Genomic DNA, 14,941 nt, shown 5'->3' with positions numbered 1-14,941 from the left:
TAAACGCGGCCCCGGGACGGATAGCGGCGGGATGGAGTGGCCCCGTCCCGCCGCTATGAGGCAGTGTGTCTACTGGGGGGACCGATTGTCCCCCCGGGGGATGGGCGCGAAAGCGCGGGCACGGGGAGGATACCGGAAGAATGCTTCGAGCGATTCCCGGTGTCCTCCCAAAGCGTGCCGAAGGGTCACCGTGGGGTTTTTAGTGGGTAGGTCCCGCGCCTGTCGTTGTACGGGCGCGGGGAATCCCACACACCCCTCCCACCTCTCCCCAAGGAGGTGGGAGGGAGTCTTTCGAAGATTTTCCCCACGACAAAAAAAAAAAAAAAAAAAAAAAAAGAGTGGTAATTGTCGAGCCTAAAAATATTCGGCTGCTCCGACCCTTCTGCCGCTACCTGTGTTGGGGCTCAACATGCCGCCCCCCTTGAACTATTTAGTTCAATAATAAGATAGGTGATCGACGAGATACAAATGATGTGTGATATGTGTTTGTCGTGTTTGTTGTGTGTTTTGAGCGTCTTATTATACTGATAACCTTATATCTAAATTTTTAATGTTATAATTTCTAAGCTTCTAATGTCTCCGGTTACTCTATCGGCACTGGGGGGGGTTCCTTTTACGTTACGCTTGTACTCTCCATGAGTAGTTTTTACTGTAACTACGCGAATGATCCCATCTTCTCCTGGATGTATGGCTATGATACGTCCCATGGGCCAGTGGAGGGGAGGTGTATTGTCGTCCTTTAGCATCACCAACATGCCTTCCTTGACGATGCTCGTGGTTGCATGGTGCCATTTTTTTCGAACGGTGAGTTCATTGAGGTACTCCTTGTACCATCGTTTCCAAAAATGTTGTCGAATTTGTTGTACCTGTTGCCAGGACGATAATCGTCCTGCCTTCAGACTGGTAAGGTCGCACACCGAGGTGCTTGTTATTGAGTCACCAATTAGAAAATGGCCAGGTGTTAAAGGAGTTAAATCATTTGGGTCGGAAGATAGTGGAGTTAAAGGTCTTGAATTTAAGATGGCTTCTATTTCGATTAGACAAGTTGATAGTTCCTCAAACGTAAATAAATTATTGCCTATGAGGCGAATGAGATGGCGTTTACATGATTTTACTGCAGCTTCCCATAAACCGCCGAAATGAGGAGCTCGAGGAGGAATAAAATGCCAGTTAATGCCATTATTTGCTAAATATTTGTGGATATTATTATTCGTTTCGACGTTCAAGGTTTTGTGGATTGCTTTTAATTCGCGATCCGCTCCGGTAAATGTAGTTGCGTTGTCACTATATATATCGGTACATTTTCCCCGTCGTGCAAAGAATCTTTTTAGGGCTGCAAGAAAAGCGTCCGATGTCAAGTCGCTTACGAGCTCTATGTGAACTGCCTTTGTGCTAAAGCAAACGAAAATTGCCACGTACGTTTTTAATTTTTTTGTATTCCGGTGTTTCTTTTCTTTGATGTACAGTGGCCCACAATAATCGACACCAGCCACTAAGAATGGTCGAATGAACCTTACTCTGTTACCTGGCAGTTGTCCCATCGGGTAACGTGGAATTGCAGGTTCCATTCTCTGACACGTTATACATTTCTTGATGATTGATTTTACTACGACCCTCCCGTTAATTGGCCAAAACGCTTGTCTTACCGCGTTGAGAGTACCCTGCATTCCGCTATGCCCATGTTTAATGTGTGCTTCGCGTATAATTAAATTCGTGATGTGATGATGGTGTGGTAAAATAGCTGGATGCTTCGATTCGTGTGGGATTATTGAATGTTTTAATCTTCCACCAACTCTAAGGATTCCATTGGTATCAATAAAAGGATCAAGTGCTGTTAATTTGTTTTTCTGAGTGTGAGTTGGTGATTTCATAATTTCCTGCCTCTCGCGGGGGAACGCAATTTCCTGAACCAGTGCAAGTATTTTAACCGTAGCTTGTGTTAATTCGTTAGTGGTGAGGTGACCCGCGTGTTTTTCCTGTTTTTGTGTGTTATTTATGAACCTTAAGCAATATGCTATGACGCGTTTGAGTGTAGTAAACGATGAGTACTTCTCGAGTAACGGAAAATCTGTATGCGTTGTTGTCTTTAGAACTATCACCTTTCGTTTTTCGGGAATTTCTATTGGCTGTATCTCAAGATACGGCCACGTGTCCTCTGACTGAGATAACCACTGTGGTCCGCGATACCAAGTGGGGTGGTTTATTATGTCAGTTGGATTTAATCCACGTGACAATACATCTGCTGCGTTGCATTCTGATGGTACGTGGCGCCATTGGTTGTACCTACTGTCTTTCTGAATTTGGTTTACACGATTGGCAACGAAAGGTTTAAGTGTGTGTGGTGTGGTATTGATCCAATGAAGGACTATGGTTGAATCTGACCAAAATGTGGTGGTTTGAAACTCGATTTGTAGTATTTTTACAACCATATTGTACAATTTAATTAACAATACCGCAGCACACAATTCTAATCTTGGCAATGATTGCGTTTTTAAAGGAGCTACACGCGATTTTGAACATAATAGCTGAGAAATATGCTGATGTGACGAATCTGTACTTCTAATGTATATACAGGCTCCGTAAGCTCGTTCACTTGCATCACAGAAGCCGTGTAATTGTATGTTTTTGGTATTGTCTGCAATAACGCGTCGAGGGATCTGAATTTGGCGTATATTTTGTAACTGCGAGTGGAAGGTCGTCCAAGCGGTGCGAATACCGATCGGTACGTCTTCGTCCCAGTCTACCTGACATTTCCATAGATCCTGCATAATTAGTTTTGCCTGCACAATTATTGGACCCAGTAAACCAAGCGGGTCGAATAACTGTGCGACCCTCGCGAGAATCGTGCGTTTTGTTATTTTTTGCCTTGCTGGTGCCTGCTTTAACGAATAACCTAACGTATCCTTATTGGCATTCCAATATAGACCTAAAGTTTTTTTCGCTTCTACCGTGTCTAGAGCTATATGTTCGGTATTGTCTAGTTTCCTTAACGACTCGATTAGTTTAGGCTCGTTGGACACCCATTGTCGAAGTTCGAAGCATCCTTTCGCGGATAATTTGATGAGTTCGTCCCGAAGTTTTATGGCTTGGTCTATTGTCTCCGCGCCAGTTAACACGTCGTCGACATAGAAATCTTTACGAAAACTGCGTGCCGCTAACGGGAAACTGTGACCTTCGTCATGCGCTAGTTGTTGTAATGTACGAATTGCTAGATACGGTGCAGACGCGGTACCGTACGTGACTGTATTAAGCTGATAAGTTTTAATTGGCTCGTTTATGCTTTCGCGCCACAATATTTTGTGGTATCTTCGATCGTTAATGTTCAAGTCTATTTGACGATACATTTTTGTGATATCCGCGGTCAACACATACTTGTGGAGTCTAAATCGCATGATGATGGCAAACAAATCATCTTGTATTGTTGGACCGACCATAAGAATGTCGTTCAATGAGGTGCCTGACGATGAACGCGCTGACGCATCAAATACGACTCGTATCTTAGTCGTGATGCTGTCCGTTTTGACGACTGGATGGTGAGGGAGGTAACAACCGCCAATGCGCTCGTCTTGAATTTCGGTCATATGCCCGGGTTTTTCGTACTCGTTCAGAAAGTCGCGGTATTGTGCCTTTCGATCAGCGTGTTTATCTAAGGACCGTTCTAATGCTAAAAATCTTGTATATGCTACGTTATATGTGTCGCCTAACCTGAGTTCTGTATGTTTAAAGGGAAGTGAGACAATGTATCGTCCAGATGGACCTCGAGTTGTGTGTGTTGTATAATGATCTTCGCAAGCTCGTTCTTCTGGAGAAAGAATTTTTGAGGCAGGGCACTCTTCAAGATTCCAAAACCGTTGCATATCGTCATGTAATGATTTCAGCGTAAGATTGCAAACTACCTTATGCGATTGAGTTCTATTTTTAACTTCCCCTGTTACTATCCACCCTAACCCGGTTTCATATAATGTGATTAATTTTTGATCTAATGCGATTTTATTCCCGTATAGGAGATCCCAAAATACTTGGGCCCCTAAGAGTCCATCTATTTCCTGTGTTTGGTAGAAATATGGATCTGCTAGTTGGATACCGGTTGGAATGTTAAATTTGCTGCTCTCCATGGATTCAGATGGAATTGGATGTGATATTTGTTTCGCGATTAGAAATGTAAGCGTCGTGGAATAAATGTTATACCGTGATTTGATGTGCGCAGTTGTCATTTTGTTGATGTTTGAGTTCATTTGATTGGTACCGGAAAGGGGAATCGATATTGTTCGCGTTTTTAACCCTAACTGCTTGCAAAATCGTTCGCTCAGCAAATGAGCTTGGGAACATGAATCTAATAGTACGCGGCAAGAATGCGATTTCCCGGTATTGTCAAGTACGTGGATAATTGCTGTGGATAACATGATGTTTGGTATTGTACCGGTCGAAAGACAATTTACATTAGTCTGAATTGGCTGTGAAGAGTTGCCTGCCTCGGTATGGAGTAAGGAATGGTGTCGTTTATGACATCGCTTGCAGGTAGACGCTTGGCATTCGCTCGTGCCATGGTTTCGCCGTAAGCAATTGAAGCATAGTCTTTTTTCGTTTACGAGCCTAGTTCTTTCTAATACCGATAGCGAAGTGAATTTCTCACAATTTTGCGAAAAATGAGGTCCCATGCAAAAATTGCAAAGCATACGAGACTGAGTAACAAATGCTTGTGTTGTATTTGAGCGCAGATCGCGCGTGGGCATTCTACTATTTGTTGGTGGGTAATTTCGGTAACGATTAGTGATTTGCGGAGCTATGTTTTTCGAATTATTATTACAATTAGAGCCTGCGGGTTCAAGTATCTTACACCGGTCATGTAGGAATTTAAATAATTCTTCTACGGTTGGGAAATCTGTGTTTTGTGTATGTTCCTTCCATTTTAACGTGGTTTCGCGATCTATCTTTGTTGTGAATAGATGTAAAAGCAGAGTATCTGTAGTTGGTTGATTTAGAGCTTGTAAGGCGCGATAGTGCGTTTCAATATTATTTAAGAATGATCGAAGATCTTGGTGTGTTTGACGATTGATTTGCGGCATATCAAACAATATCTTCAAGTGGTTGGCTACGATTATTGCAGGCTGATTATACCGTCGTTCTAATATTTCCCAAGCAACCGTATAATTAATTGCTGAGTTACCGAGTGACTCGATTGCTTTAGCAGCTTCATTTTTTAGACAGGACCGAAGGTACATTAATTTTTTGCAATTATCTATGCGTACGTTATCATGCACCGTCGAGCGAAATTGGTCGGCAAACCCTGGCCAATCTTCGTACGCGCCCGAAAAGGTTGGCAGATTGATTTTAGGTAATGTAATTTCACTTTCCGTTGATTCTACCTGCGAGTGGGACGTATGTTGCGCGTCTCGTGAATTATTCCCTGACCGTAATGTCGTTGCTGTTGCAATTATATCTAACGCTTGTGCTTTACATTGTATAAACGCTGCTTTTATACTGACGCGTTCACGCATTAGCTGACCCTCCTCTAAACTATCTAATTCGGATTGCGATTTGTTGAAAGCTGCGAATTCTGACTCTATATCATCTAATTGAACACGGATAGTCGTTACTGAGGTTCCTTCAATAAAGTTATCAATTGATACTTTAAACGTTTCGAGTTCTATTTTAAACGCCTCGCGTCTCAATTTTAAATTTTTTAATCGCTCTTCATGACTGGGAGCCATTTTGTGTGAATTTGATTGGATTCGGAATAGGATTAAGAAATATGTTCTAACGATGACTCAAAAACAAGGGTGTGGACTTACGTTTCGATGCGACGTCTGCAACCTGGTGCTTGATGGACTCACTCAAGATGCTGCTTAGATTGGATGCTGGATGTCACTCTGTCTGAGTGACCGACTCCGTTAGCGTGGCTGACTGTGCTGGACCCAAGATGCGCGGCTGTCTTTCCCCGAAGGTGACACTCCTGATGCCACAGACTTCGACGACGAAGACTGGACGCGCTGGATGACGGCTCGTGGTTTTTGATCCAAAGGTGACACTCCTGATGCCACTGACTTTGGTGCTGTTGCTTCTCGTGATGAGTTCTCCGGACTCAATTCCTTCCAAAGCACTGGATCCGGCTCGAAGGACCAATTTTATGTTGCGACGCAGGATGACGATCTGTCCGGTTTAACGGATCGTTTGCGCTCGCTCTTCTTCGTGCAACTTAATGCGCAAAGATTTGTGTGTATAATGGTTGATTTTGCAATGAGTTTTTACAAGAGGTTTTTTTGGTAACACTATTTAAACTTTAATAAACAATAATATCTGTACAAGTGGTTTGATGAAGTAGTAAGTGAACCTTTGATGTGTTTTCTTTGACCTCTGGTTGAGTTCTGATATGCTCGACCGTGTTTGCTCGGTTGTCGAGGAGGTTAAAGTTCTGATTGGCTGATGTCATTTTGGGGAAAGGTAAACTCTATGATTTTGAATTGGTCGGTTATATTGTGAGGGTGGATCTAAAATGGTCTTGAGGTGGAGCTTGGATGTTTAAACATTTTTGGGAAATGTTGTTCAGTTAGGGCTAGCAGGTAATGGTTTTATTGCGGTGATTTGCACGTGATGTGCAGCTGTAGGTAAGGTCAAGTTTTATGAAACGTTCTGGTCGCGAAGAGTGGTAATTGTCGAGCCTAAAAATATTCGGCTGCTCCGACCCTTCTGCCGCTACCTGTGTTGGGGCTCAACAATGAGCCAGATGATTGCAAATACCAGAACTAACCCTGACATAACCAGCGTTATCCTCTAAAATACGAATCGGAACATGCTTTTAATGACTGTCTCAGAGTGGTACCACATTACTACGTGATCCACACCAGAAAAAGCCCAGGATCGGGCCAACAAGAATGCGAAAAATTCGAAAGTACGAGCCAGATGAGGGAAAATCCCAGACCTAACCAAGACGTAACCGGCGTTATCCCATAAAATATTAATCGCAACGAGGTTTAATTGACTGTTTCGGTGTGGTACCGCATTACTACCTGATCCAAACCAGAAAAAGGCCAGGATCTTGCAAACAAGTATGAGATAAATGCGAAAGTACGAGCCAGATGGGGGCAAATACCAGACCTAACCCAGACAAACCAGCGTTATCCTCTAATATATTAATCGCAACCAGGTTTAATTGACTGTTTCGGTGTGGAACCACATTAGTACGGGAGCCAAACCAGAATGAACCCAGGATCTGGCCAACAAGTATGCGAAAAACGCGAAAGTATGAGCCAGATGATTGCAAATACCAGCGCTAATCCAGACGTAACCTGCGTTATCCTCTAAAATATTAATCGCAACCAGGTTTAATTGACTGTTTGAGTATGGTCCCACATTACTACTTGGTCCAAGCCAGAAAGAGGCCAGGATCTGGCCAACAAGTATGCTAGAAATCCGAATTACGAGCTAGATGAGGGCAAATCCCAGACCTAACCGAGACATAACCGGCGTTATCCTCTAAAATATTAATCGCAACCAGCTTCTGTTGACTGTTTCGGTGTGGTACCACATCACTACGTGGTCCAAGCCAGAAAAAGGCCAGGATCTGGCCAACAAGTATGCGAGAAATGCGAAAGTACCTGCCAGATGATTACAAATACCAGAACTAACCCAGACATAGCCAGCGTTATCCTCTAAAATATTAATCGCAACCAGGATTAATTGACTGCTTCGGTGTGGTACCGCATTACTACGTGATACAGACCAGAAAAAGGCCACGATTTGGCCAACAAGTATGCGAAAAATGCGAAAGTACGAGCCAGATGAGGGCAAATCTCAGACCTAACCGAGACATGACCGGCGTAATCCTCTAAAATATTAATGGCAACCAGCTTCTATTGACTGTTTCGGTGTGGTACCACATCACTACGTGGTCCAAGCCAGAAAAAGGCCAGGATCTGGCCAACAAGTATGCGAGAAATGCGAAAGTACCTGCCAGATGATTACAAATACCAGAACTAACCCAGACATAGCCAGCGTTATCCTCTAAAATATTAATCGCAACCAGGTTTAACTGACTCTTTCGGTGTGGTACCGCATTACTACGTGATCTAAACCAGGAAAAGGCCAGGATCTGGCCAACAAGTATGCGAGAAATGCGAAAGTACGAGCCAGATGAGGGCAAATACCAGACCTAACCGAGACATGACCGGCGTTATCCTCTAAAATATTAATCGAACCCCGGTTTAATTGACTGTTTCGGTGTGGAGCGTCATTATTACGGGATCCAAACCGGAAAAAGCTCTGGATCTAGCCAACATGTTGGCGAAAAATGCGAAGGTACTAGCCAGATGAGGGCAAATCCCAGAACTAGCCGAGACATAACTGGCGTTATCCTCTAAAATATTAATCGCAACCAGGATTAATTGACTGTTTCGGTCTGGTACCCCATTAGTACGTGATCCAAACCAGAAGCAGCCCAGGATCTGGCCAACAAGTATGCGAGAAATGCGAAAGTACGAGCCAGATAAGGGCAAATCCCAGACCTAACCCAGACATAACCGGCGTTATCCTCCAAAATATTAAGTGCAACCAGGTTTAATTGACTGTTACGGTGTGGTACCGCATTACTACGTGATCCAAACCAGAAAAAGCCCAGGATCTTGCCAACAAGTAGGTGGAAAATGCGAAGGTACGAGCCAGATGATTGCAAATACCAGAACTAACCCAGACATAACCAGCGTTATCCTCTAAAATATTAATCGCAACCAGCTTCTATTGACTGTTTCGGTGTGGTACCACATTACTACGTGGTCCAAGCTGGAAAAAGGCCACGATCTGGCCAACAAGTATGCGAAAAATGCGAAAGTACTAGCCAGATGATTGCATATACCAGAACTAACCCAGACATAACCAGCGTTATCCTCTAAAATATTAATCGCAACCAGGTTTAATTGACTGTTCCGGTGTGGTACCGCAATACTACGTGATACAGACCAGAAAAATGCCAGGATCTGGCCAACAAGTATGCGAAAAATGCGAAAGTACGAGACAGATGAGGGCAAGTACCAGACCTAACCGTGACATAACCGGCGTTATCCTCCAAAATATTAATCGCAACCAGGTTTAATTGACTGTTACGGTGCAGTACCGCATTACTACGTGATCAAAACCAGGAAAAGGCGAGGATCTGGCCAACAAGTAGGCGAAAAATGCGAAGGTACTAGCCAGATGAGGGCAAATCCCAGAACTAACCGAGACATAACCGGCGTTATCCTCTAAAATATTATTCGCAACCAGGATTAATTGCCTGTTTCGGTGTGGAACCACATTACGACGGGATACAAACCAGAAAAGGCCCTGGATCTAACCAACAAGTATGCGAGAAATGCGTAAGTACGAGCCAGATGGGGGCAACTACCAGACCTAACCCAGACATAACCGGCGTTATCCTCTAAAATATTAATCGCAACCAGCTTCTATTGCCTGTTTCGGTGTGGTACCACAATACTACGTGGTCCAAGCCGGAAAAAGGCCAGGATCTGGCCAACAAGTATGCGAGAAATGCGAAGGTACGAGCCAGATGAGGGCAAGTACCAGACCTAACCGAGACATAACCAGCGTTATCCTCTAAAATATTAATCGCAACCAGGTTTAATTGACTGTTTCGGTGTGGTACCGCAATACTACGTGATACAGACCAGAAAAATGCCAGGATCTGGCCAACAAGTATGCGAAAAATGCGAAAGTACGAGACAGATGAGGGCAAATCCCAGACCTAACCGAGACATAACCGGCGTTATCCACTAAAATATTAATCGCAACCAGGATTAATTGACTGTTTCGGTGTGGTGCCACATTACTACATTGTCCGGGCCAGAAAACACCCAAGATCTGGCCAACAAGTACGCGATAATTGCGAAAGTATGATCCAGATGATTGCAAATACCAGAACTAACCCAGACATAACCGGCGTTATCCTCTAAAATATTAATCGCAACCAGGATTCATTGACTGTTTCGGTCTGGTACCGCATTAGTACGTGATCCAAGCCAGAAAAAGGCCGGGATCTGGCCAACAAGTATGCGAGAAATGCGAAGGTACGAGCCAGATGGGGGCAAATCCCAGACCTAACCGAGACATAACCGGCGTTATCCTCCAAAATATTCATCGCAACCAGGTTTAATTGCCTGTTTCGGTGTGGAACCACATTACGACGGGATCGAAACCACAAAAAACCCAAGATCTGGCCATCGAGTACGCGAAAATTGCGAAAGTATGAGCCAGATGATTGTATATACCAGAACTAACCCAGACATAACCAGCGTTATCCTTTAAAATATTAATCGCAACCAGGTTTAATTGACTGTTTCGGAGTGGTACCGCAATACTACGTGATACAGACCAGGAAAATGCCAGGATCTGGCCAACAAGTATGCGAAAAATGCGAAAGTACGAGACAGATGAGGGCTAATCCGAGACCTAACCGAGACATAACCGGCGTTATCCTCTAAAATATTTATCGCAACCAGGTTTAATTAACTGTTTCGGTGTGGTACCACATCACTCCGTGATCTAAACCAGGAAAAGGCCAGGATCTGGCCAACAAGTAGGCGAAAAATGCGAAGGTACTTGCCAGATGAGGGCAAATCCCAGAACTAACCGAGACATAACCGGCGTTATCCTCTAAAATATTAATCGCAACCAGGATTCATTGACTGTTTCGGTCTGGTACCGCATTAGTACGTGATCCAAGCCAGAAAAAGGCCGGGATCTGGCCAACAAGTATGCGAAAAATGCGAAAGTACGAGCCAGATGAGGGCAAATAACAGACCTAACCGAGACATAACCGGCGTTATCCTCTAAAATATTTATCGCAACCAGGTTTAATTGACTGTTTCGGTCTGGTACCGCATTAGTACGTGATCCAAGCCAGAAAAAGGCCGGGATCTGGCCAACACGTATGCGAAAAATGCGAAAGTACGAGCCAGATGAGGGCAAATACCAGACCTAACCCAGACATAACCGGCGTTATCCTCTAAAATATTAATCGGAACCAGGTTTAATTAACTGTTTCAGTGTGGTACCAAATTACTACGTGGTCCAAGCCAGAAAAAGGCCACGATCTGGCCAACAAGTATGCGAGAAATGCGAAAGTACGAGCCAGATGAGGGCAAATCCCAGACCTAACCGAGACACAACCGGCGTTATCCTCCAAAATATTCATCGCAACCAGGTTTAATTGACTGCTTCGGTGTGGAACCACATTACGACGGGATCCATACCACAAAAAACCAAAGATCTGACCAACGAGTACGCGAAAATTGCGAAAGTATGAGCCAGATGATTGCAAATACCAGAACTAACCCAGACATACCCAGCGTTATCCTCTAAAATATTAATCGGAACCAGGTTTAAATAACTGTTTCAGTGTGGTACCAAATTACTACGTGGTCCAAGCCAGAAAAAGGCCAGGATCTGGCCAACAAGTATGCGAAACATGCGAAAGTACGAGCCAGATGTGGGCAAATCCCAAACTTAACCGAGACATAACCAGCGTTATCCTCTGAAATATTAATCGCAACCAGGTTTAATTGACTGCTTCGGTGTGGTACCGCATTAGTACGTGATCCAAGCCTGAAAAAGGCCGGGATCTGGCCAACAAGTATGCGAAAAATGCGAAGGTACTAGCCAGATGAGGGCAAATAACAGACCTAACCGAGACATAACCGGCGTTATCCTCTAAAATATTTATCGCAACCAGGTTTAATTGACTGTTTCGGTGTGGTACCGCATTACTACGTGATCTAAACCAGGAAAAGGCCAGGATCTGGCCAACAAGTAGGCGAACAATGCGAAGGTACTAGCCAGATGAGGGCAAATCCCAGAACTAACCGAGACATAACCGGCGTTATCCTCTAAAATATTAATCGCAACCAGGATTAATTGACTGTTTCGGTCTGGTACCGCATTAGTACGTGATCCAAGCCAGAAAAAGGCCGTGATCTGGCCAACAAGTATGCGAAAAATGCGAAGGTACTAGCCAGATGAGGGCAAATCCCAGAACTAACCGAGACATAACCGGCGTTATCCTCTAAAATATTAATCGCAACCAGGATTAATTGACTGTTTCGGTCTGGTACCGCATTAGAACGTGATCCAAGCCAGAAAAAGGCCGGGATCTGGCCAACAAGTATGCGAAAAATGCGAAAGTACGAGCCAGATGAGGGCAAATACCAGACCTAACCCAGACCTACCGGCGTCATCCTCTAAAATATTAATCGGAACCAGGTTTAATTAACTGTTTCAGTGTGGTAACAAATTACTACGTGATCTAAACCAGGAAAAGGCCAGGATCTGGCCAACAAGTAGGCGAACAATGCGAAGGTACTAGCCAGATGAGGGCAAATCCCAGAACTAACCGAGACATAACCGGCGTTATCCTCTAAAATATTAATCGCAACCAGGATTAATTGACTGTTTCGGTCTGGTACCGCATTAGTACGTGATCCAAGCCAGAAAAAGGCCGTGATCTGGCCAACAAGTATGCGAAAAATGCGAAGGTACTAGCCAGATGAGGGCAAATCCCAGAACTAACCGAGACATAACCGGCGTTATCCTCTAAAATATTAATCGCAACCAGGATTAATTGACTGTTTCGGTCTGGTACCGCATTAGTACGTGATCCAAGCCAGAAAAAGGCCGGGATCTGGCCAACAAGTATGCGAAAAATGCGAAAGTACGAGCCAGATGAGGGCAAATACCAGACCTAACCCAGACCTACCGGCGTCATCCTCTAAAATATTAATCGGAACCAGGTTTAATTAACTGTTTCAGTGTGGTAACAAATTACTACGTGGTCCAAGACAGAAAAAGGCCAGGATCTGGCCAACATGTATGCGAAAAATGCGAAAGTACGAGCCAGATGAGGGCAAATACCAGACCTAACCCAGACATAACCGGCGTTATCCTCTAAAATATTAATCGGAACCAGGTTTAAATAACTGTTTCAGTGTGGTACCAAATTACTACGTGGTCCAAGCCAGAAAAAGGCCAGGATCTGGCCAACAAGTATGCGAAACATGCGAAAGTACGAGCCAGATGTGGGCAAATCCCAAAATTAACCGAGACATAACCAGCGTTATCCTCTGAAATATTAATCGCAACCAGGTTTAATTGACTGCTTCGGTGTGGTACCGCATTAGAACGTGATCCAAGCCAGAAAAAGGCCGGGATCTGGCCAACAAGTATGCGAACAATGCGAAGGTACTAGCCAGATGAGGGCAAATCCCAGAACTAACCGAGACGTAACCGGCGTTATCCTCTAAAATATTAATCGCAACCAGGATTAATTGACTGTGTCGGTCTGGTACCGCATTAGTACGTGAGCCAAGCCAGAAAAAGGCCGGGATCTGGCCAACAAGTATGCGAAAAATGCGAAAGTACGAGCCAGATGAGGGCAAATAACAGACCTAACCGAGACATAACCGGCGTTATCCTCTAAAATATTTATCGCAACCAGGTTTAATTGACTGTTTCGGTGTGGTACCGCATTACTACGTGATCTAAACCAGGAAAAGGCCAGGATCTGGCCAACAAGTAGGCGAACAATGCGATGGTACTAGCCAGATGAGGGCAAATCCCAGAACTAACCGAGACATAACCGGCGTTATCCTCTGAAATATTAATCGCAACCAGGATTAATTTACTGTTTCGGTCTGGTACCGCATTAGTACGTGATCCAAGCCAGAAAAAGGCCGGGATCTGGCCAACAAGTATGCGAAAAATGCGAAAGTACGAGCCAGATGAGGGCAAATAGCAGACCTAACCGAGACATAACCGGCGTTATCCGCTAAAATATTAATCGCAACCAGGATTAATTGACTGATTCGGTCTGGTACCGCATTAGTACGTGATCCATGCCAGAAAAAGGCCGGGATCTGGCCAACAAGTAGGCGAAAAATGCGAAGGTACGAGCCAGATGAGGGCAAATAACAGACCTAACCGAGACATAACCAGCGTTATCCTCTGAAATATTAATCGCAACCAGGTTTAATTGACTGCTTCGGTGTGGTAACGCATTAATACGTGATCCAAGCCAGAAAAAGGCCGGGATCTGGCCAACAAGTAGGCGAAAAATGCGAAGGTACGAGCCAGATGAGGGCAAATAACAGACCTAACCCAGACATAACCGGCGTTATCCTCTAAAATATTAATCGGAACCAGGTTTAAATAACTGTTTCAGTGTGGTACCAAATTACTACGTGGTCCAAGCCAGAAAAAGGCCACGATCTGGCCAACAAGTATGCGAAAAATGCGAAAGTACGAGCCAGATGAGGGCAAATAACAGACCTAACCGAGACATAACCGGCGTTATCCTCTAAAATATTTATCGCAACCAGGTTTAATTGACTGTTTCGGTGTGGTACCGCATTACTACGTGATCTAAACCAGGAAAAGGCCGGGATCTGGCCAACAAGTAGGCGAACAATGCGAAGGTACTAGCCAGATGAGGGCAAATCTCAGAACAAACCGAGACATAACCGGCGTTATCCTCTAAAATATTGATCGCAACCAGGATTAATTGACTGTTTCGGTCTGGTACCGCATTAGTACGTGATCCAAGCCAGAAAAAGGCCGGGATCTGGCCAACAAGTATGCGAAAAATGTGAAAGTACGAGCCAGATGAGGGCAAATACCAGACCTAACCCAGACATAACCGGCGTTATCCTCTAAAATATTAATCGGAACCAGGTTTAATTAACTGTTTCAGTGTGGTACCAAATTACTACGTGGTCCAAGACAGAAAAAGGCCAGGATCTGGCCAACAAGTATGCGAAAATGCGAAAGTACGAGCCAGATGAGGGCAAATCCCAGACCTTACGGAGACATAACCGGCGTTGTCCTCCAAAATATTCATCGCAACCAGGTTTAATTGACTGCTTCGGTGTGGAACCACATTACGACGGGATCCATACCACAAAAA

At 44.3% G+C, this 14,941-nt stretch overlaps 1 protein-coding gene across 1 annotated transcript; it reads right to left on the bottom strand.

Annotated features, from left to right (window-relative positions):
• Positions 1 to 539: 539 nt before the first annotated feature.
• LOC143350692 (uncharacterized) lies at positions 540 to 3,865 on the bottom strand. Its single transcript, XM_076782718.1, has 2 exons — positions 3,706 to 3,865; positions 540 to 3,664 (listed from the first exon to the last, which is right to left on the bottom strand). Exons 1-2 carry the CDS (start codon positions 3,863 to 3,865, stop codon positions 540 to 542), a joined length of 3,285 nt encoding a protein of 1,094 aa, XP_076638833.1.
• Between the last annotated feature and the right edge of the window lie 11,076 nt (positions 3,866 to 14,941).

Source organism: Colletes latitarsis, unplaced genomic scaffold, assembly GCF_051014445.1.
Source record: "Colletes latitarsis isolate SP2378_abdomen unplaced genomic scaffold, iyColLati1 scaffold0018, whole genome shotgun sequence".
Lineage (NCBI taxonomy): Eukaryota > Metazoa > Arthropoda > Insecta > Hymenoptera > Colletidae > Colletes > Colletes latitarsis.
This window is presented reverse-complemented; position numbering and strand designations above follow the sequence as displayed.